This window comes from Heterodontus francisci, chromosome 8 (assembly GCF_036365525.1).
Source record: "Heterodontus francisci isolate sHetFra1 chromosome 8, sHetFra1.hap1, whole genome shotgun sequence".
Lineage (NCBI taxonomy): Eukaryota > Metazoa > Chordata > Chondrichthyes > Heterodontiformes > Heterodontidae > Heterodontus > Heterodontus francisci.
In genome coordinates this window covers 23,543,772-23,568,163 of record NC_090378.1, presented here as the reverse complement: position 1 = coordinate 23,568,163, position 24,392 = coordinate 23,543,772, and the positions used below count along the sequence as shown (strand labels likewise).

Below are 24,392 nucleotides of genomic sequence, written 5' to 3'. Positions count from 1 at the left end.
GTGTTAACCAGGTGAAGCTACAACACAGGACTACTTGCATGCCAAACTGCATAAGCAGCATGCGATAGACAGAGCTAAGCAATCCATAACCAATGGATCAGATCTAAGCTATGCAGTCCTGCCACATCCAGCCGTGAATGCTGGTGGACAATTAAACAACTAACTGGAGCAGGTGGCTCCACAAATATCCCCATCCTCAATGATGGGGGAGCCCAGCACATCAGTGTGAAAGATAAGGCTGAAGCATTTGCAACAATTTGCAGCCAGAAGTGCCAAGCTGATGATCCGTCTTGGCCTCCTCCTGAAGTCCCCAGCATCACAAATGCCAGACTTCAGCCAATTCGATTCACTCCGCGTGATATCAAGAACAAAGTGATTCTTGACAACGCAGCCAGCAAGGACGTCATCCGACTGCGCCGACCTGCACACATATGCAAACGGGTTCCTGCTCTCTGCGTGTGCGCTGCATTCCGCATTGCCAGGACCGGTTGGCACATGCGCGGATGACGTCATCGCGTAAATTGCCAGGAATGGTACACGCATGTCCAGATGACGCCATCGCATAACGTGGGAGAGCAAGCGGAGAAGCAGCCGAAGACCTTGGTGGTGGCAGCGGGTGCGCTCTTCTCCTGCACCCCCCCTCCCGCTCTCTCCAGCCATTCCCCAGCCAGCCGATCTCTCCAGCCATTGTGTGCTACCATGTGCTTACGTTGCCTTTGTGTGATTATTTGAGCAGCACCATCTTTCGTCCTGGCAGCTGCCTGAACATCGCTGACTTGATGTTTTAGTTGAACAGGCTGCATTCGGGCATGTGCCAGTGCACTGCCACCGAGTGGCTGCGTTGTCAGCAAACGTAGCCTGTCCAACACGGCCAATTACCACCCCATCAGTCTACTCTCAATCATCAGTAAAGTGATGGAAGGTGTCATCAACAGTGCCATCAAGCGGCACTTGCTTAGCAACAACCTGCTCTGTGACGCTCAGTTTGGGTTCCGCCAGGGCCACTCAGCACCTGACCTCGTTACAGCCTTGGTTCAAACATGGACAAAGGAACTGAACTCAAGAGGTGAGGCGAGAGTGACTGCCCTCAACATCAAGGCAGCATTTGACCGAGTATGGCATCAAGGGGCCCTAGCAAAACTGAAGTCAATGGTAATCAGGGGAAAACTCTCTGCTGTTTGGAGTCATACCCGGTGCAAAGAAAGATGGTTGTGGAGGTCAATCATCTCAGCTCCAGGACATCACTGCAGGAGTTCCTCAGGGTAGTGTCCTAGGCTCAACCATCTTCAGCTGCTTCATCAATGACCTTCCTTCAATCATAACGTCAGAAGTGGGGATGTTCGCTGATGATTGCACAATAAGCACCATTCGTGACTCCTCAGCTACTGAAGCAGTTTGTGCAGAAATGTAGCAAGACCTGGACAATATCCAGGCTTGGGCTGATAAGTGGCAAGTAAAATTTGCGCCACACAAGTGCCAGGCAATGACCATCTCCAACAAGAGAATATCTAACCATCTCCGCTTGACATTCAATGGCATTACGATTGCTGAATCCCCTATCAACATCCTAGGAGTTACCATTGACCAGAAACTGAACTGGAATAGCCATATAAATACCGTGGCTACAAGAGCAGGTCAGAAGCTAGGCATTCTGCAGCGAGTAACTCACCTCCTGACTCCCCAAGCCTGTCCACCATCTACAAGGCACAACTCAGCAGTGTGATGGAATACTCTCCACTTGCCTGGATGGGTGCAGCTCCAACACTCAAGAAGCTCGACACCATCCAGGACAAAGCAGCCCGCTTGATTGGCACTCCATCTACAAACATTCACTCCCTCCGCCACCAACGCACAGTGGCAACAATGTGTACCATCTACAAGATGCACTGCAGCAACGCACCAAGGCTCCTTAGACAGCACCTTCCAAACCCACGACCTCTACCAACTAGAAGGACAAGGGCAGCAGATGCATGGGAACACCACCACCTGCAAGTTCCCCTCCAAGTCACACAGCATCCTGACTTGGAACTATATCGCCATTCCTTCACTGTCGCTGGGTCAAAATCCTGGAACTCCCTTCCTAACAGCACTGTGGGTGTACCTACCTCACATGGACTGCAGGGGTTCAAGAAGGCAGCTCACCACCACCTTCTCAAGGGCAATTAGGGATGGGCAATAAATGCTGGCCTAGCCAGCGATGCTCACATCCCATGAATAAGTCAAGAAAAAATGGAATAATTCATAATTCTCAACAAATAGGCATAGCCTTGAGGAATTAAAAACTCCACTGGATAACTAGAGAAGGTAAGCACAGTATTAGATTAAAAAGAGACTTACAATGTTGCCAAAAAGAGTCGCAAGCCTGAGGGATTGGGAGGCTTTTAAAAATCAGCAAAGGATGACCAAGAAAATAAAATATGACGGTAAGCTAGCAAGAAATATATAAACAGACTGCAAGAGCTTTTACAAGTATATAAAAAGAAATCAAAAGTAAACAGGAGAAATTATAATGGGGATTAAGGAAATGGTAGCTGCGTTAAATACTTTGTGCCTGTTTTCACAGTAGAAAACAAAGAACATACCAGATAGTGGGGAAATCAAGAGTCTAATGAAAGAGGAATTTAAAGTTATGCTTAGTAAAGAATAAGTGCTGGACAAATTAATGCGACTAAAAGCTGACAGAACCCCTGGACCTGATGGCCTACATCCTTGGGTTTTTAAAAGAGGTGGCTGCAGAGATGGTGCACGCATTGGTTTTGATCTTCCAGAATTCCCTCGAGTGGTCCTCGGATGCCCTTGTACATGAATCACAGAAATTTAACATGCAGGTACAGCAATCAATAAGCAAGGCAAATAGTTTGTCAGCCTTTATTACAAGGTGGTTGCAGTATAAGAGTAAGGAAGTCTTGCTGCAATTATGAGGCTTTGGTGAGACCGTATCTGGAGTGCTGTGTACTATTTTGATCTCCTTACACAAGGAAAAATATACTTGCCTTAAGAAGGTGCAACAAAGGTTCACTAGATTGATTCCTGGGATAACAGAGCTGTCCTATCAGTAGTAGAATGGGCCAATATTCTATGGAGCTTAGAAGATTGAGAGGTGACTTCATTGAAATGTGTAATATTCTTAGAGGTCTTGACATTGTAAATGCTGAGAGGCTGTTTCCCCCTGGCTGGAGAATCTAATACCAGGGGTCAAAGTCTCAGGATAAGGGGTCGGCTATTTAGGACTGAAATGAGTAGAAATTCCTTCATTTAGAGGGTTGTGAATCTTTGGAATTATCTACTCCACAGGTCTGTGGATGCTATTATATTCAAGACCGAGATCAACAGATTTTCGCGCATTAAGGAAGTCAAAGGAAACAGGGATAGGGCAGGAAAGTGGAACTGATGTAGAAGTTCATCCTTGATCTTACTGAATGGCGAAGCAGACTCAAGAGACTATATGGCCTACTCCAGTTCCATTTCTTATATGGACAGTTAGACTACTTAATATAAATTTAAGTCTTAATAATAATCAGATTTTTGAAAAAAATAAGGGCAAAAGCAAGTTAAAATGATTTTAAGCATTGTGTTAAAAACATCTTTTCTACAAAATATTTTTTAAAAAACCATCAACTACCTTTTGGGACTAGGAAGATCCAAGGCAAGCGTATCCAGCATTGCAGATTGGTCCCGAATATCACAGTGACTTTGGTTACTTTTCTCACTTTCCTGGAAGTAATGAAAAAACATTGCTGGATAATGATGAATAAAGCTGCAGAACCAAGCTCAAAGACACTGGCATTTCCAAGTTCAACTAAAAGTAAAACAAACTTAGTTGCTGCTTTGCCTCTCTGATGCACTGCCAAAGTACAATCGAAATGTGGAGCTATTCAAGGAGCAGCTACTGCGTGTCCTTGATAAGTATGTACCTGTCAGGCAGGGAGGAAGTTGTCGAGCGAGGGAGCCATGGTTTGCTAAAGAAGTTGAAGCGCTTGTCAAAAGGAAGAAGGCGGCTTATGTTAGGATGAGACGTGAAGGCTCAGTTAGGGCGCTTGAGAGTTACAAGCTAGCCAGGAAGGATCTAAAGGGAGAGCTAAGAAGAGCAAGGAGAGGACACGAGAAGTCATTGGCGGATAGGATCAGGGAAAACCCTAAGGCTTTCTATAAGTATATCAGGAATAAAAGAATGACTAGAGTTAGATTAGGGCCAATCAAGGATAGTAGTGGGAAGTTGTGTGTGGAATCAGAGGAGATAGGGGAAGCGTTAAATGAATATTTTTCATCAGTATCTACAGTAGAGAAAGAAAATGTTGTCGAGGAGAATACTGAGATTCAGACTACTAGGCTAAATGGGATTGAGGTTCACAAGGAGGAGGTGTTAGCAATTTTGGAAAGTGTGAAAATAGATAAGTCCCCTGGGCCAGATGGGATTTATCCTAGGATTCTCTGGGAAGCCAGGGAGGAGATTGCAGAGCCTTTGTCCTTGATTTTTATGTCGTCATTGTTGACAGGAATAGTGCCGGAAGACTGGAGGATAGCAAATGTTGTCCCCTTGTTCAAGAAGGGGAGTAGAGACAGCCCTGGTAATTATAGACCTGAGAGCCTTACTTCGGTTGTGGGTAAAATGTTGGAAAAGGTTATAAGAGACAGGATTTATAATCATCTTGAAAAGAATAAGTTCATTAGCGATAGTCAGCACGGTTTTGTGAAGGGTAGGTCGTGCCTCACAAACCTTATTGAGTTTTTCGAGAAGGTGACCAAACAGGTGGATGAGGGTAAAGCAGTGGATGTGGTGTATATGGATTTCAGTAAGGCGTTTGATAAGGTTCCCCACGGTAGGCTATTGCAGAAAATACGGAAGTATGGGGTTGAAGGTGATTTAGAGCTTTGGATCAGAAATTGGCTAGCTGAAAGAAGACAGGGTGGCGGTTGATGGCAAATGTTCATCCTGGAGTTTAGTTACTAGTAGTGTACCGCAAGGATCTGTTTTGGGGCCACTGCTGTTAGTCATTTTTATAAATGACCTGGAAGAGGGTGTAGAAGGGTGGATTAGTAAATTTGCGGATGACACGAAGGTCAGTGGAGTTGTGGATAGTGCCGAAGGATGTTGTAGGGTACAGAGGGACATAGATAGGCTGCAGAGCTGGGCTGAGAGATGGCAAATGGAGTTTAATGCGGAAAAATGTGAGGTGATTCACTTTGGAAGGAGTAACAGGAATGCAGAGTACTGGGCTAATGGGAAGATTCTTGGTAGTGTAGATGAACAGAGAGATCTTGGTGTCCAGGTACATAAATCCCTGAAAGTTGCTACCCAGGTTAATAGGGCTGTTAAGAAGGCATATGGTGTGTTAGCTTTTATTAGTAGGGGGATCGAGTTTCGGAGCCACGAGGTCATGCTGCAGCTGTACAAAACTCTGGTGAGACCGCACCGGGAGTATTGCGTGCAGTTCTGGTCACCGTATTATAGGAAGGATGTGGAAGCTTTGGAAAGGGTGCAGAGGAGAGTTACTAGGATGTTGCCTGGTATGGAGGGAAGGTCTTACGAGGAAAGGCTGAGGGACTTGAGGTTGTTTTCGTTGGAGAGAAGGAGGAGGAGAGGTGACTTAATAGGGACATATAAGATAATCAGAGGGTTAGATAGGGTGGATAGTGAGAGTCTTTTTCCTCGGATGGTGATGGCAAACACGAGGGGACATAGCTTTAAGTTGAGGGGTGATAGATATAGGACAGATGTTAGAGGTAGTTTCTTTACTCAGAGAGTAGTAGGGGCGTGGAACGCCCTGCCTGCAACAGTAGTAGACTCCCAACTTTAAGGGCATTTATTTGGTCATTGGATAGACATATGGATGAAAATGGAATAGTGTACGTCAGATGGTTTCACAGGTCGGCGCAACATCGAGGGCCGAAGGGCCTGTACTGCGCTGCAATGTTCTAATTCTAATTCTAAGGAACTCCCTCTCTGCGCAAAGCAAAAGTACAAAACACATCCCACCACTCCATGGCACAGTGCAATACAATTACTATCACCAAGCATTTAAAAAAACATCAAATTCAATAGATTATAGCGAGAGTAGCGGTGAACCCAATATGCAACTCACTTCAATATTTTTGCATAACTTGTGACTTAATTGTTCTCAGAAGGGAAATCTTAAGTCAGCCTTGCAAACTTTTCTCTACTTCCTGACCTGAACTTTGATTTGGGATTTCAGTGGTACAGTCCTGCTGTGTTTATCAGGTTTTTCTCCCTTTAAAAACATGCCTTAGTTCCCAGTAATGGGAATGAGTTGCTTAATTTTAAAAATCTTAGCATTTCTGTATATGCATTTAAAAAGCTAAGAAAATGTGCAATTAATGAGATTAATGGCAAATGAGAATGCAGTTTTGATGATGCACTCTACACTTACCTGAAGCATTAACATTTTATATGGAAATGTTAATTATATAGAAAACATTTTATTAATTATGAAAATTATTCATCCAACATTTCCAGCTATGATCAGTTCAGGAATTTTCAAACACACAATCATAGAATGGTGACAGCACAAGAGGCCATTTGGCCCATCGTGCCCATGTCAGCTCTCTGCAACAGCAACTCAGCTAGTCCCACTCCCAGCTGCCCTTACCCCATAGCTCAACAAATGTTCTCTCTTCAGGTACTTACCCAATTCCCTTCTGAAAGTCACAATTGAATCTGCTTCCACCACATACTCTTGCAGTGCCTTCCAGATCCTAACCACACGCTGTGTAAAAACATTTTTCCAAATGTCGCCTCTGGTTCTTTTGTCAATCACTGTAAATCTGTGTCCTCTAGTTCTCAACCCTTCTGCCAATGCAAACAGTTTCATCTGCTCTGTCCAGACTCCGCCATGATTTTGAACACCTCTATCAAATCTCCTCTCAACTATCTCTTCTCCAAAAAGAACCACCCCAAATTCTCTAAACTATCCATATAACTGAAGTCCCTCGTCCCTCGAATCTTTCTTGTAAATCTTTTCAGCACACTCTCTAAAGCATTTACATCCTTTCTGTAGCGTGATGCCCAGAATTAGACACAGTATTCGAGTTGAGGTCAATCCAGTGTCTTATAAAGGTTCATCATAACCTCTTTGCTTTTGTACTCTAGGCCTCTATTTATAAAGCCCACGATCCCATTTGTCTTTTCAACCACTTTCTCAGCTACGCCATCTTCAACAATTTGTGCACATATGCTCCCAGGTCTCTGATCCTCCACCACCATTAGGACTGTACCCTTTATTTTTTATTCCCTCTCTTCGTTCTTCCTACCAAGATGTTTCACTTTACACTTCCTTGCATGAAATTTCAACTGTCACATGTCCACCCATTCCACCAATCTGTCTATGTCCTCTTGAAGTCTATCTCTATCCTCCTCACAGTTCACTATACTTCCAAGTTTTGCATCATCTGCAAATTTTGAAATGGTGTGCTGGGCAGCCAAGTCTTGGTCATTCATATATATGAAGAAAAGCAGTGGTCCTAGTACCAACCCCAGGGAACCACACTGTATACCTCCCTCCAATCCAAAAGACAACCATTCACCACTACTCTGTTTCCCATCACTCAACCAACTTTGTTTCCATGCTGCCACTTTCCCTTTATTCCATCATTATACACAACAATGAAGTAAGCCAGAGATGACATAGCAGTAAACAGTAATGTTCAAATTGCATTTTTCAAAAGTAATTTCATAATTTTGAAATGACCAATTCCAAATATATAATCTGAAGGACACAATCAAATGGGGTGCATAATTGTACCATATCCAAACAAATTATCTGAATGACAAAGAATACATTATTTGTGCTGCTAACCCTTAAATTGCCAACCAGTTTAAGGAAATTGTCTCGCTGAACCAACAAATTTGTTTCAGTTGAATTATATGAAGCTAAAATAATGATTACTATCACAGTGGTACTGAACTATATAGACTGCGTTCCCAAGTTTCACTCCTTGAGCTAATTTAACTGATCTCAGGCTGCGAGTTATGAACATGCACAAAATTAGTCACTGTCCACTCCTGATCAGTACCCAGTGACCCCTGCTAAACCCCTACAGACAGGATGCAGCTCAGCTAATGTCCCTCAAGTCCAGTGGTCACACATAACTTATGAATCTTTCCCTATAAGGGATCATGTGATGAAATCACTTGACTAAGATGGTTGATGTCTGTGCAATTATATTCCAACTCATCTCCGTGATGCCAACAACTAAGTTGTAAAGGAGAATCATGAGAAAAGGCAAGTATACTTACTACAGTTGATGGGTCAGAAAATCTCTTAACCTTCAATTTTGTGTATTGTTCAGAAGGTTCAACTGAAGACTTTTTCTTGCCTTTTTTTTCTATGCCATTATTTAATGGACTAATGGGAGAAAAATACATCGAGTCATTAACATGTAAAATCTATGTAACATTGTTACATAATCTTTGTTAGAGGGCATGTAGAACGTAAAAGCTCTTGATCAGAATGAAGGGGCAAATCAGTTTGCCCAAAATGAAGGTAAAACAATTTTTCCCCTCAAGGTCAACAATCCCCCTTCCAATACAGCTTTCCAGAAGCACTTAAAGGCAACCTATTCCCAAACCACCGCCAATATCAACTTTAATCAAAGAGATTAAAACTGGAATGGCAAAACAAAAAAGCTTTATAAGAGTATAGTCAAGATAAAGAAATATAACTACTAAGATGGAGATCCAGTATGATCACAAATTTGTTAGTGAATATTATACTTAAATGCAGAGTCCAAATAGTTTCGATGTATTCATTTTGATGACAATAAAATCGTAGATTATTTTCTCAGCTGTTTTTCCTGCATGCTGCTTTCCTTCTCTATTTTTTAGGTTTTAGCTTAATTTCCTCCTTGCATCTCTCAAGCCTTCTTGCTTTCATACTACATGCACAATCACTTAAATCACCGCCATTGATTTTCTTTGCTGCAATCACTGACCACTATTACTGAGCATTACAAGATCTACTTAAGACATTTAAAGACAGATGGTTCTCCCAAAGGCTTACCACACTATGATCTGAGCCGTAAGTCAAGAAATGCAAGAGTACAATAGGCTCTAGCAGGTATAATCTATGTGAGAGAATTTTAAAAATACCTAAACTGGGATAGCAGTAAGGGTACTAAGACCATAATCAGTAATCTTACAATAGAAAGGGAGAAATGGTAATAAAAAAAATTAAAAGACTCCTTTTAAAAAAAAAGAATAACTCATTATCTTAAGAATGGCATCTTAGGTGGAAGGAACATCCAGAGAGTCTTCGACCCTATTTTGTCTCATTAAAATGCATAATGATATTTTCAAATATCTCACTTCTTGGAACCACAGAGTCAGGTCTCCTTGCTTTACTCACATGGCTCGTGTAAACCAGAATGGCCCAACAGCTGACCCAGAGCTGCCAGAGACAGAGAAACCACACTATCAGTTTGTCTCAGACCTTTTTTGAAAGAACCACAGGAGGACAATTATAGCAAATTGCTTTACCTTTTTGCAGCTACAGGTGTAGATTTACTGGACTTCCTTCCTTTAATTTTAAATTCATGAGAAACTTCCTCAGTGCTTTGCTCAGTTTTCATTGTACCATTGGGAGGAATGGGAGGCACCCGAATACGCAATCCAAACAAATGTTTCTTCTTCTTTATTTCTTTTCCAGACATAAACCTAAATTATTAATTTAAAATGATCAGATTAGACACAGAACAAAAATACAATAGATTTCTGTTTTGCACACCAAAGAGGTACTCCATTCTGTATATCTTAGAAACATAGAAATTTACAACACAGAAGGCTATTTGGCCTTCACGCATCCGTGCTGGCCAAAAAAAGCGATCCAGCCTAATCCCACTGTCTAGCTCTTGGTCCATAGCCCTGTAGGTTACAGCAGCTGAACTGCATTCGCTACGTAGTTTTTAAATATGATGAGTATTTCTGTCTCTACCACCCTTTCAGACAGTGAGTTCCAGACCGTCACCTCCACCTGGGTGAAAGGATTTCTCAACTCCCCTCTAATTTGTCTACCCAATTACTTTAAATCTATGCCCCCTAGTTATTGGCCTCTCTGCTAATGGAAATAGGTACTACCTATCCACTCTATCTAGGCCCCTCAATTTCGCACACCTCAATTAAATCTTCTCTGCCTCCTATTATCCAAAGAAAACAATACCAGCCTATCCAATCTTTCCTCAAAGCTAAAATTCACCATCCCTGGCAACATTCTTGTAAATCTCTGCCACACCATTTAGTATGATCACATCCATCCTATAATGCGGTGATCAGAACTGTATGCAGTTCACTAGCTGTGGTGCAACGTGTTTCATACAATTCTAGCAACCTCCCTGTTCTTTTACGCCATGCCTCCGCCAATAAAGGAAAATATTTTAATATGTCTTCTTAACCACCTTACCTACCTGACCTGCTACCTTCAAGGATCTGTGGACATGCACTCTGTTCCACTACACTTCTCAGTATCCAAACATTTATTATGTATTCCCTTGCCTTCTTTGCCCTCCACAAATGCATTCTCTCACACCTCTGGATTAAATTTCATTTGCCACTTTTCTGCCATCTGACCAGTCCATTGATGCCTTTCTGCAGTCTACACCTTTCTTCCTCACTATCAACCATAGGGTCAATTTTCAAATCATCTGCACACTTCTTAATCATGCCCCCTACATTTAAGTCTAAATCATAGATATAGACAATGAACAGTAAGGGACCCACTATTGAGCCCCACTGCAATCAGCCTTTCAGTTACCAAAATGACCATTACCCTTTGCTTCTTGCTATTGAGCCAATTTCCCTTGGATCCCATGAGCTTTTAATTTTCTGACCAGTCTGCCACATGGGACCTTTTTAAAATCCAAGCAGAAAGATGACCACTTAAAGAAAAGTCAATTGGTATGCATACGTTAATAGGGACATACAAGAATTTTTAATGAATCAGAAAATGCCATTATTAGGCCCATCAACTCCACCTACCCACAATTTCATTCAACCCCTTCCTTCTTTAGAAGTGCAGCTCATTAACGCCAATTCATTTACACAGTTTGTTTTAATTTGTTTGCATTAATTTAGTCAATTCCTTTTATAACATTGAAAATTTCAGCTCCTGGTATCATATAAATTACAGCACAAAAAGTCATCCCAACTGCAAGTGCTAGATCTTCATATGGAGCTATCTACACAAATTCAATATCTACTGCAGCACAGGGCGGCACAGTGGCACAGTGGTTAGCACCGCAGCCTCACAGCTCCAGTGACCCGGGTTCAATTCCGGGTACTGCCTGTGTGGAGTTTGCAAGTTCTCCCTGTGTCTGCGTGGGTTTCCTCCGGGTGCTCCGGTTTCCTCCCACATGCCAAAAGACTTGCAGGTTGATAGGTAAATTGGCCATTATAAATTGCCCCTAGTATAGGTAGGTGGTAGGGAAATAGAGGGACAGGTGGGGATGTGGTAGGAATATGGGATTAGTGTAGGATTAGTATAAATGGGTGGTTGATGGTCGGCACAGACTCGGTGGGCCGAAGGGCCTGTATAACTAACTAACTAACTGCAGTTCTTTGCCCATGACTTAAAGTACTTTTCTTCTTCCAGAAAAGGGGAAAGGGCAGGGGGAGCAGGACTAGACGAGTTGCCATTGCAGACAACCGGCATGGACACAAAGGGCCAAATGGCCTCTTTCTGTGCAGTAACCATTCTATGGTTCTAATTATTAAATTACTTTCAAAATGTTGTTCTAGTCTCTCCAGCAGCAGCTGTAAAGCATCCATATTCACCAGGATTTGAAGACAAGGATGGGGATTTTGAATTTAATGCACTGAGGAGCAGGGTGCAAATATAGGTCAGCAAGGACAGGTGTCATGGACAAGGAGGACTTCACACAAGCACGAATAAGCAATTTCCAATGAGAACAGATTTTTACTTCCTGCCCCCCACCCCTTTGCTACTTATGTACAGGGTAAGAGCAGAAATCTATTTCATCAGTGGAAATTTCCCTACCCCTGAAACATAGCTGATGCCATTAAATGTATTTGGGATGTACCCTCACTTACATGCATGTGTTTTCATTTAGGGCTTCAAGAATATAATCGTATCGGTCAGATTTTAGAGTTTCTACAAGCTGCAAATGAATAAGAAACAGATAAATGCAACATCTTTTGTTTTTTGTTTTATTTGCACAGCCCATGAGCTTATACATTATTGATTCATAGAGTTAGCAAATTCAGTTAAAATGTTGAATTCAAAACTTTGACATAAACTTATGACTATTTTTCAGTTATATTGTGTAACAATCCATACATGTGGATTTTTGACAGCATTTCTTTCACTTAGTTCTGAACACAAACAGTATGAATGTATGCGTTTTTAACTATTTCTAAATTCAAGTTCATCAATACTTGAACAGAAATATACTATATTAATTTATGATTCATGAAAGTTAACCCTTCAATAGAATTAACATACTTGAAGGTCAAATATTTGTATAGTGAAAAATAAATTTCAACATGCGCCAAACAAAGGCAGTTTTGAACTTTAACCTGCTTAATTACAATGTTAACCATCATTACGTATAGTACTCAATGCAAGAAACCAAAAGAATGTTGACACTATAAGAGTTATATGAAGGCATATTTGGGGCCAAATTATCTATTTTAATATTGCTGCACATAATCAGTGTGCAACGGACAACAGTCTGGAACATGGTTCTGCTCACCATTAACCAATTATATTTAGCGCTAAACTGTAAATAGTCCTTACCTCACCAGGTTGCAGTCTGTCCCAATTTTCATTAATGTAAGTCATCAATTCAAGCTCAGAATCAAAATACTTCTTTTTATGAATAACACTAAGATTGTAAAGGCTTAGGTGTGCTATGTCAACCCTGGGAGGAAAAAAAAATGTTTACCATCCATTCAGGAGCCATCAATTTAAAGGTTTTCAAGACATTCCTTCAGTAGTGCTGATTTGTTTACTGATTACAGTACACACTCAAGGACTAACACAAAACTACTCGTGATGCACAGTGTTTTGGGAAAACAGGAGGAGTGGAGAAATATCAATGTGATACCAGAAAATTTGCCCAATTACAGTGTTTGTTAAATTCAGTAGACAACTGTAGAATTAAAACCTCAAATTTACAAAAAAAATTGCGAATTCAGTGCATTTAGGACACTTTTATAGCGTGTACTAACATCAATTTACCACACATTTATATAATTCATAAGATTGGAAAATTAATTTACTCAATATTTGGAAACATAATTATAAGTAAATATGATCTTGTCTGTGGTCCTCTAATATGTCTGACATATCCAATCAACGTGCAATCCCACACGAACATCAATGTGTTGTTGCTTATGTGATTATTTGTAACTAATCTCCAGAGCATTAAAGGAAACTGTGATCAATGCCAGCTTAAATTAACCAGTATTTATAAAGACATTTTAGATAAACAAGTACAAAATGCTATTGCAGGTTTTAAAACCCTAAAGTGTAAAAATTAAGCAATAACTTACCATCGTAAAGGTAGACGTTTGAGGTATTCTGGTCCAGAATTGCAAACGGAACAAATAAATAAATAGAACCTAACGGACAAAGAGAAAATAAATTTTTTTATCAACATAACTTGGAAACATAGTTGTCATACCTACATAGAATATACAGCACAGAAACAGGCCAGTTAGCCCAACTAGTCTGTGGTGTCTATAATCCACACAAGTCTCCACCAACCTATTCAATCTTCCTCATCTCAGCTTTTCAGCATTTCTTTCTAGTCCCTTTTCTCTCATGTACTCATCAGTTTCCTTTAGAAAGCATCGAAGCTATTTGCTTCAATCACTTTCTGTCTCACATTCTAAACACTCTGAGTAAATACATTTCTTATTTCCCTATTGAATTTATTGGTAGTTATCAACATCTGTGTTCAACCCATTCATAATTTTAAAGACCTCCATCAGGTCTCCTCTAAGTCTTCTCTTTTTATAAAAAAAAATCTCCAACCTGTTCAATCTTTTCCATAACTATAATCTCTCAACTCTACTACCATCCCTGTAAATTTTTTAAATATTTTCTGCAGTGCTTCTGCGCCCTATTTACAGTACGGAGACCAGAACTGTGCAGCACTCTTAATGCAGCCTGACGAGGACCCTTTACGAGTTCAACATAGCTTCACTACTTTTGAATTCCATGTCCCGAGAAAAAAATCCCAGTGCTCTGTTAGCATTTTTAATGATTTTGATGACCTGTGACGCCGCTTTTACTGATTTGTTCGCCAGCATCCATAAGATCCCTTTGTTCCAAAATCTCAATTTTGGGATTGTTTGGAAACCCCTAAGGAAATACACAAACACAGTGTTTGTATTGTGTGATTTAAATGTCCCCAACAACCATAAAGAAAAATGGAAGGAAAACAAACTGAACAGGGGGCTGCTCAACATAATGCAGCAACATGGAATTAAAACTGCTTTAAAAACTTTACCGAGAACAAAACCTACTCCACTCAGTTTCTTATTTTCTAAGGTACAAGTGGCATTTCTGTTTCTCTTCATATTTATCTCTGTTAAAGTCAATTTGCCACTCAACTGCCTAGTCTCTAATGTCTTCTTATATTACGTTGCATTCTTCCTGTGTCAGCTATATCCCCCAGTTTGGTATCATGTTCAAATTTTGATTGTTATTTATAACAGAGGTTCCAGCACATACCCTTGTAGAACACCACTTTCTATCTTTCCCCAGAGTAACTACCCTTTGCCACTAATCTCTGCTTTCTATCTTTTAGCCAATTTGCTATCCATTCAGCTATTTGTCTCTTGACTCCAAATGCCCTTTAAACTTTGTCCTGAGCCTACCTTGTGGTACTTTATCAAAGGCCTTTTTAAAATCCAAGCACGTTAACATCTACTGCTTTACCCTTGTCTATTATGTATGCTACCTCTGCAAAGAATTTTATCTGGTTGGTTAAGCATGACTTAGCTTTTTGGAATCTATGCGTGTTATATTTCCTGTCTCCAGATGCATTAACACCTTTAGTATAGATTTTGGTACTTTTCCTATCACTGACGTTAAACTGACTGGTGTACAAGTCCCAGGTTATGCTCCATCTCCCTTTTGAATAGAGGCATAACTCCATCAACAGAGCACAACAAACAAGATTACAAACAATTCAATGATCTCAACCCATTTGAATCAATACTTCTACCTGCAGGAGATAATCAGCTATGGAACAATACAAACAGATTATCTTTCCCCTTTCAAGTGAACATTCAGATTCTTCCATGTTTGGTTCTTCCTACCCTTGCACTAGAAGGCAAGTTTTGAAAGTGAGCTCAAGAATCAGAAGTCAAATGCAAACAGCCGTCAGACTTCGCTCAGTGGTAGTCCTTATAAAAATGTACCCCTTAACTTTATGCCGTGCCATACCGATTTAAGTGTGTGGGCCCTTTAAATTTTTTTGCGTAGCCACAGTTAAAGGGGCGTGGAAATTTTCAAGTTGCTGTGCGGCCATGTGGTCATGGAGCTTAGAAAGAACATTGACTCATACCGAGTCAGTAGGATATGCCTAACTCAAAGACTTGAGCGCATAATCTAGGCTGACACTTCCGTGCATTACTCAAGAAATGCTGCACTTTTGCAGGTGTGGTCTTTTGGATGAGATGTTAAACTGAGATGCCATCTGCCCTCACAATGCAAAATATCCTATAGCACCTTCCATTGCAGTAGGATGTTGCGGGTGTCTGAGAACACCATTTTGTAAACTTGTGCACAACCTCTACAGAAGGTGACACAGTGGTTAGCACCGCAGCCTCATAGCTCCAGGGACCCGGATTCGATTCTAGGTACTGCCGGGTGCTCCGGTTTCCTCCCACAGCCAAAGACTTGCAGGTTGATAGGTAAATTGGCCATTATAAAATTTCCCCTAGTGTAGGTAGGTGGTAGGGAATATGGGATTACTGTAGGGTTAGTATAAATGGGTGGTTGTTGGTCGGCACAGACTTGGTGGGCCGAAGGGCCTGTTTCAGTGCTGTATCTCTAAATAAAGAAAGAACAGGGATCGTGCGTCCAGGACAACACTTTCCTTCAACGAACAGAATTAAAACAGATTACATGGTCATTTATCATGTGGCGGTTTGTGGGATTTGCTCTGTGCAAATCAGCTACCACAATTCCCTGCATACAAAGTGATTACACTTCAAAAGTACTTAACTGACTGCAAAGCATTCTGGGATGTCTTCAAACAAGGAAGCAAATCAGAGACTTAATTTCAGACTTCTGAAAAGATCAACTAGTGGTTACATGACACTACCCAAGCAGACTCTCCCCACTCAGTGGAGCCATTTTGTCCCTGCTCAATGCTTTTCCCGTTAGCCCTGATAAGATAAAGAACTTCCAAGTTGGCAGAACCAGAAGCAAGTCTGTGGCCTGTAACCCTTGTGTAGCTAGTCTAAACACTAACATTTACTTTAACTGAAATTAAAAGCATTTTAAAACAGTACATTTTACCTTTTAAAATAAAACCACTACAGAAATAACAAAGAACAGTACAGCACAGGAAGAGGCCATTCGGCCCTCCAAGCCTGCGCCGATCTTGATGCCTGTCTAAACTAAAACCTTCTGCACTTCCGGGGACCGTATCCCTCTATTCCCATCCTATTCATGTATTTGTCAAGATGCGTCTTAAACGTCGCTATCGTACCTGCTTCCACCACCTCCCCCGGCAGCAAGTTCCAGGCACTCACCACCCTCTGTGTAAAGAACTTGCCTCGCACATCCCCTCTAAACTTTGCCCCTCGCACCTTAAACCTATGTCCACTAGTAACTGACTCTTCCACCCTGGGAAAAAGCTTCTGACTATCCACTCTGTCCATGTCGCTCATAACTTTGTAAACCTCTATCATGTCGCCCCTCCACCTCCGTCGTTCCAGTGAAAACAATCAGAGTTTATCCAACCTCTCCTCATAGCTAATGCCCTCCAGACCAGGCAACATCCTTGTAAACCTCTTCTGTACCCACTCCAAAGCCTCCATGTCCTTCTGGCAGTGTGGCGACCAGAATTGCACGCAATATTCTAAGTGAGGCCTAACTAAGGTTCTGTACAGCTGCAGCATGACTTGCCAATTTTTATTTTATTTTCTATTTATTTAGAGATACAGCACTGAAACAGGCCCTTTGGCCCACCGCGTCTGTGCCAACCAACAACCACCCATTTATACTAATCCTACATTAACCCCATATTCTCTACCACATCCCCACCGTTCTCCTACCACCCACCTACACTAGGGGCAATTTATAATGGCCAATTTACCTATCAACCTGCAAGTCTTTGGCTGTGGGAGGAAACCAGAGCACCCGGCGGAAACTCACGCAGACACAGGGAGAACTTGCAAACTCCGCACAGGCAGTACCCAGAACTGAACCCGGGTCGCTGCAGCTGTGACGCTGCAGTGCTAATCACTGCACCACTGTGCCGCATATACTCTATGCCCCGACCGATGAAGGCAAGCATGCCTTCTTGACTACCTTATCCACCTGTGTTGCCACTTTCAGTGACCTGTGGACCTGTACGCCCAAAACTCTCTACCTGTAAATACTCCTAAGGGTTCTGCCATTTACTGTATACTTCCCACCTGCATTAGACCTTCCAAAATGCATTACCTCACATTTGTCCGGATTAAACTCCATCTGCCATTTCTCCGCCCAAGTCTCCAAACGATCTATATCCTGCTGTATCCTCTGACAATCCTCATCACTATCCGCAACTCCACCAACCTTTGTGTCGTCCGCAAACTTACTAATCAGACCAGCTATATATTCCTCCAAATCATTTATATATACTACAAACAGCAAAGGTCCCAGCACTGATCCCTGCGGAACACCACTAGTCACAGCCCTCCATTCAGAAAAGCACCCTTCCACTGCTACCCTCTGTCTACTATGACCGAGCCAGTTCTGTATCCATCTTGCCAGCTCACCTCTGATCCCGTGTGACTTCACCTTTTGTACCAGTCTGCCATGAGGTACCTTGTCAAAGGCTTTACTGAAGTCCATATAGATAACATCCACTGCCCTTCCTTCATCAATCATCTTTGTCACTTCCTCAAAAAGCTCAATCAAATTAGTGAGACACGACCTCCCCTTCACAAAACCATGCTGCCTCTCGCTAATAAGTTCATTTGTTTCCAAATGGGAGTAAATCCTGTCCCGAAGAATCCTCTCTAATAATTTCCCTACCACTGACGTAAGGCTCACCGGCCTATAATTTCCTGGATTATCCTTGCTACCCTTCTTAAACAAAAGGAACAACATTGGCTATTCTCCAGTCCTCTGGGACCTCACCTGTAGCCAATGAGGATACAAAGATTTCTGTCAAGGCCCCAGAAATTTCTTTCATTGCCTCTGGGGTAGATCCCATCAGGCCCTGGTGACTTATCTACCTTAATGCTTTGCAAGACACTCAACACCTCCTCTTTTTTGAGAACGACATGTTCCAGACAGTCTACACTCCCTTCCCTAGACTCATCATCCACCAAGTCCTTCTCTTTGGTACCTCGCCCATTTCCTCTGGCTCCACGCATAATTCCCTCCTCTGTCCTTGAGTGGGCCAACCCTTTCCCTGGTTATCCTCTTGCTCTTTATATACGTATAAAAAGCCTTGGGATTCTCCTTAATCCTGTTTGCCAATGACTTTTCATGACCCCTTTTAGCCCTCCTAACTCCTTGCTTAAGTTCCTTCCTACTGTCTTTATATTCCTCAAGGGCTTTGTCTGTTCCCAGCCTTCTAGCCCTTACGAATGCTTCCTTTTTCCTTTTGACAATGCTAACAATATTCCTCATTATCCAAGGTTCCTGAAACTTGCCAAACTTATCCTTCTTCCTCACAGGAACATGCCGGTCCTGGATTCTGACGTTTGAAAGACTCCCACATTTTGAAAGACTCCCACAGTATAGTAAAATAGTAAAAACTGCTTTACAAATAAGCCATTGTCTTAATGCAGGCTCGCCAATGAAGTCATAAATGGGGATTTCTCCAATGTGCTGCAAGACTAGGGTTAAGTGTAAAGAAAGATGATGCTGTTGGTCTAGGATCTACTGAAACTTACCATTTCACACTGATTGAGTGTGTTACACACAAATTTCTTTGCCCATTACACTGGCAAAACATTTGCAAAATCATAGTTCATGCACTCTGACTTCTTTTGCTGTGTGGGTTTCTTAAATATATTTCAGTTAAACATAAAATTAGTTTTCGGTTTTCACTGTGGATGCTAAACTAACAAAAGACTTGCTGTGAATCAGGCAAATTAGGACCTTTGTACCCTTTTTTGTCCTCCAAATAGGGTAAAGTGACAGAATTCAGATTTTGTGGAAGTAACTAGGGATTGAATACAAAAGTAATCTTACATGCCAGCTATACTATAACTATGCTGATGTGAAGTGGTTTCAGTTTTCCTTGATGTCAAATCAGCTAGATCGCACTCTGGCAAGCGATGGGAGATCATCTCAAAGCAGTAGTCTCATAATGCTCCAGCTTTGCATTAAGTGCTAAACAAATTATAATCGAAAAGTCAGTTGAATCACCTAACGATTTTTAAAATGACATCGAAAAACTGTATCAAAAAGTCACCTGTATAGTTGGCTCTTTGCCAACACTAAGTTCTCCCAATATTTAGATGCTGGTGAGCATGTGGTCAGACATAGACATAGAGCTAGCACCATTATGGACTTTAAAAAAAAAAATCACATTTGATGTAGAAGAGTTATAGGCATACTTTAAACATGAACATTTGACTTCACCTGTCTCCATAAAGCATAGGCTTCTGTAAGCATTGTATACAGGCTTCATGGAACCACTGTTTACATCTCCAGCACTGCAGCATTTTCAGGTACCAGCTAACAACAAAAATGAAGCAGATTATTAAACCTTTATACTTAATTTAAACATTTTCCATAATGAAAATAATAGCATTATTTCTGTAAAAGTGATCTTTAAAAGATCATTCTTTTGGGAAATGCTAACAGGTATCATAGAAAAATTACAGCACAGAAGGAGGCCATTCAGCCGGTGTCCGTGGCAGCCGAAAAAACTAGCCACCCAATCTAATTCCACCTTCCAGCACCTGGTCCATAGCCCAGCGGATTACAGCACTTCTGGTGCATGTCCAGGTACCTTTTAAAAGACTTGAGGCTTTCTGCCTCCACCACCATTCCCGGCAGTGAATTCCAGATACCCACCACCTCAGGGCGAAGAAGTGTTTCCTCATGTCCCCTCTAATCCTTCTACCAATCACCTTAAATCTGTGCCCCCTGGTAATTGACCTCTCCGCGAGGGGAAAAAGGTCCTTCCTGTCTACTCTATCTAGGTCCCTCATAATTTTGTACACCACAATTAAGTCACCCCTCAGCCTCCTCTGTTCTAAGGAAAACAACCCTAGCCTATTCAATCTTTCTTCATAGCTGCAACTTTCAAGCCCTGGCACCATTCTCGTAAATCACCTCTGTATTCTCTCCAGAGCAATTACATCCTTCCTGTAAAATGTGGTGACCAGAACTGTACGCAATAGCATTTTATACAGTTCCAGCATTAAAGCCCTGCTTTTGTATTCTATACCTCGGCCAATAAAGGAAAGTATTCCATATGCCTTCTTCACCACTTTATCTACCTGCCCTGCCACCTTTAGGGACCTGTGGACATGCACTTCAAGGTCTCTCACTTCTTCTATCCCTCTCAATATCCTCCTATTTATTGTGTATTCCCTTGCTTTATTTGCCCTCCCCAAATGCATTACCTCACAATTCTCTGGACTGAATTCCATTTGCCACTTTTCCGCCCACTCAACCAAACCATTGATATCATTCTGGAGACCACAGCGACCCTCTTCATTATCAACTACACAGCCAATTTTTGTGTCATCAGCAAATTTCCCAATCATGCCTCCCAGATTTAAGTGCATATCATTAATATACAAACAGCAAGGGATCCAACACTGAGCCCTGTGGAACGCCACTGTAAACAGCTTTCTATTCGCAAAAACATCCGTCGACTATTACCCTCTGTTTCCTGTCCCTGAGCCAATTCTGGATCCAACCTGCCGCATTCCCCTGTATCGCATGGGCTTTCATTTTACTGACCAGTCTGCCATGTGGAACCTTGTCAAATGCCTTACTAAAATCCACATAGACCACATTCACTGCACTACCCTCATCAATCCTCCTTGTTACTGCCTCAAAAAGTTCAATTAAGTTAGTAAGACATGTTGACTATCCCTGATCAATCCATGCCTTTCTAAGTGGCAGTTTATCCTGTCCCTCAGAATTGAAGTGTCCTGTTTCACACATCCAAGAAAAGAGCTCAACGATAACACTACATCAACCAATGATGGAGGAGCACAGGTGCTGTGCTTGGAGCTACGTGCCTGATATTCACGAGCAATTGAACATTGAAAATTGAATATCACAGGCATATGTGCATTTTATCAAACCGTACCTTAAATCCTCATATTCAACAGCTGAATAATTATAGCAGCATTTGACAAAGTTGCAGTTTAGAAACAGCCAGTGTTGGTCATGTAAAATGCCAATGAAAAACGTTTCTCGTTTAGTTAGTAGCTTTAATGAGAATATGCAAGAATCAAATTCCTCACTGTTGTTATGCGCTATGACAAAGTTCTCCCTCAAAGACAAAAACAACACTGTTACCTATTATCAAGCCTAAATATTCTGGACTGTCGTGAAACGAATACTAGATATATGATTGAACTATACATTCCATAAAGAGAATATTGTACCCCTTGTGGTGGAAATAATTTAATACTAGGCTCCATTTTGTTTGGCATTTGTTAATTGACATTTTTAATGGGGTAAATTTTACCTGAAAGTGTTATTGTGTGAAAAAGATCAACTACACAATAACTCGGCATTTCCTCCTACCACCCCACCTGCCTCGAATCATTTTACTTTTTCTCTCAGAACCTTCAGAAGCAGACTCACGCTGGGGTTTAGCTCCACAAATATAAGCAGCTCTCCAGTAGCACATCCAAGCAGCCATTATTCACTATGACATTAAAAGTGATCAAACTGTTGACGATGGGGGGTATTCTTGTCAAAGCTTAACCCTCTTGTCTAGATAGATATGGGTAACATTTTCTCCTCCCTAGTTAACTATAATACCTACCCTCACTGAGATCAACTAAGTGAGCATGCACCAAGAACTGGATCTATCAATTGTTTATCCAGTAACCCAATATTACACCGAGTAATGCTTTTATCCACCAGGCCATCGCAGTGATGTGTTTTTATTTCTCTCCTTCGCAAAGACCATAGCAATAGTTCATAAGACTTCAGGCTACCGAATCACAGCCTGAGTTAGAAGGTCATGCATTCAAGTCTCATTCCAGCACTAGAGCATATAATATAGTCTGGCACATCAGTCCTGAGGGAATACTGAGTGGTCAGCGATGTTGAACTACCTTGCTGGGAGATTTGCTAGTTCTGTTGTGGGAGGGGGGAGGGTTTAAACTAATTTGGCAGGGGGATGAGATTCAGAGTGGAGGTACAGTAGGGAGTAATATAGAACAGAAAGTGAGTCTGCCTGGAAGGCAGAGCAAATATAGACCTGGTAAGGCACAAGGGAAAAATGCAAGGTTGGATTGCATCTATTTCTGCAAGGAGTCTTACTAGTAAGGCAGATGAATTGAGGGCGTTGATTAGCACATGGGATTATGATATTATTGCTATCACAGAGACATGGTGCAGGGAGGGACAGGACTGGCAGTTCAATATTCCAGGGTATAGAATCTACAGGTGAGACAGGAGGGGGTAAAAGAGGAGGTGGCATTGCACTGTTGATCAAGGAGTCAATTACTGCAGTAAGGAGGGATGATATCTTAGAAGGTTCCACAAATGAGGCCATATGGGTAGAACTTAAAAACAAAATGGGGGCAAATCACCTGGCTGGGAGAGTGCTACACGCCTCCAAACAGTCAGGGAGAGATAGAGGAGCAGATATGTAGGCAAATCTCAGAGAGATATAAAAATAATAGGGTAATAATAGTAGGGGATTTCAACTTCCCCAATATCAACTGGGATAGTCTTAGTGCAAAAGGCTTAAAGGGGGCGGAATTCTTAAAATGCATACAGGAGAGCTTTTTGAGCCAGTACGTAGAAAGTCCTACAAGAGAAAGGGCAGTACTGGACCTAATGCGAGGGAGCGAAACTGGACAAGTGGTAGAAGTGGCAGTGAGGGAGCATTTCGGGGATAGTGACCATAACTCTAAGATTTAAGGTAATTATGGAAAAGGACAAAGATGGAGAAGAAATAAAGGTACTGAATTGGGGGAAGGCCAATTTCAATATGATAAAACAGGATCTGGCCAAAGTGGACTGGGAGCAGCTACTTGTTGGAAAGTCTACATCAGACCAGTGGGAGTCAAAGAGGAAAGTGGGTTCAGAGCCAACATGTACCCATAAAGGTGAAGGGTAGGACTAACAGGCCCAGAGAACCCTGGATGTCAAGGAATATAGAAGATTGGATCAGGAAAAAAAAAGGAGGCTTACGGCAGATCCAAAGCACAAGTCATGTTGCAGCTGTACAGAACTTTAGTTAGGCCACATTTAAAATATTGCGTGCAATTCTGGTTGCCACACTACCAGAAGGACATGGAGGCTTTGGAGAGGATACAGAAGAGGTTTACCAGGATGTTGCCTGGTCTGGAGGGCATTAGCTATGAGGTTGGATAAACTCAGATTGTTTTCACTGGAACAACGGAGGTGGAGGGGCGACATGATAGTGGTTTACAAAGTTATGAGCGACATGGACAGAGTGGATAGTCAGAAACTTTTTCCCAGGGTGGAAGAGTCAGTTACTAGGGGACATAGGTTTAAGGTGCGAGGGGCAAAGTTTAGAGGGGATGTGCGAGGCAAGTTCTTTACACAGAGGGTGGTGAGTGCCTGGAACTTGTTGCCGGGGGAGGTGGTGGAAGCAGGTACAATAGCGACGTTTAAGAGGCATCTTGACAAATACATGAATAGGATGGGAATAGAGGGATACGGTCCCCGGAAGTGCAGAAGGTTTTAGTTTAGGCAGGCATCAAGATCGGCGCAGGCTTGGAGGGCCGAATGGCCTGTTCCTGTGCTGTACTGTTCTTTGTTCTAAAACAGCAGAGGCACTAGAGGAGTATAGAAAGTGGCACTTAAAAAAGTAATTAGGGGAGCAAAGAGGGGGCATGAAAAAACACTGACGGGTAAGGTAAAGGAAAATCCCAAGGCATTTTATAAGTATATTAAGGGTAAGAGGATAACCAGGGAAAGAGTAGGGCCCATTAGAGACCAACGTGGCAATCTTTGTGTGGAGCCGGATGACATAGGTGAGATTTTAAATGATTACTTTTTATC

The 24,392-nt window shown here is 41.8% G+C and overlaps 1 protein-coding gene across 4 annotated transcripts in view; it reads right to left on the bottom strand.

Moving 5' to 3' along the window:
* The window catches only part of mtf2 (metal response element binding transcription factor 2), a 47,416-nt gene that overhangs the window by 7,770 nt on the left and 15,254 nt on the right, over window positions 1-24,392 (bottom strand). For 3 of the 4 annotated variants that reach the window (XR_010975479.1, XM_068036802.1, XM_068036804.1), the window contains 7 exons: window positions 19,797-19,892; window positions 13,523-13,591; window positions 12,765-12,888; window positions 12,059-12,126; window positions 9,494-9,670; window positions 8,255-8,363; window positions 3,623-3,714 (listed from right to left, as the gene is read on the bottom strand). Coding sequence is in view for 3 of the 4 variants with exons in the window: in XM_068036802.1 (XP_067892903.1) it covers window positions 3,623-3,714; window positions 8,255-8,363; window positions 9,494-9,670; window positions 12,059-12,126; window positions 12,765-12,888; window positions 13,523-13,591; window positions 19,797-19,892 (735 nt within the window). In the remaining variant the exon portion in view is untranslated. The remainder of the gene's footprint in view (window positions 1-3,622; window positions 3,715-8,254; window positions 8,364-9,493; window positions 9,671-12,058; window positions 12,127-12,764; window positions 12,889-13,522; window positions 13,592-19,796; window positions 19,893-24,392) is intronic. The other variant, XM_068036803.1, reaches the window with a different exon arrangement.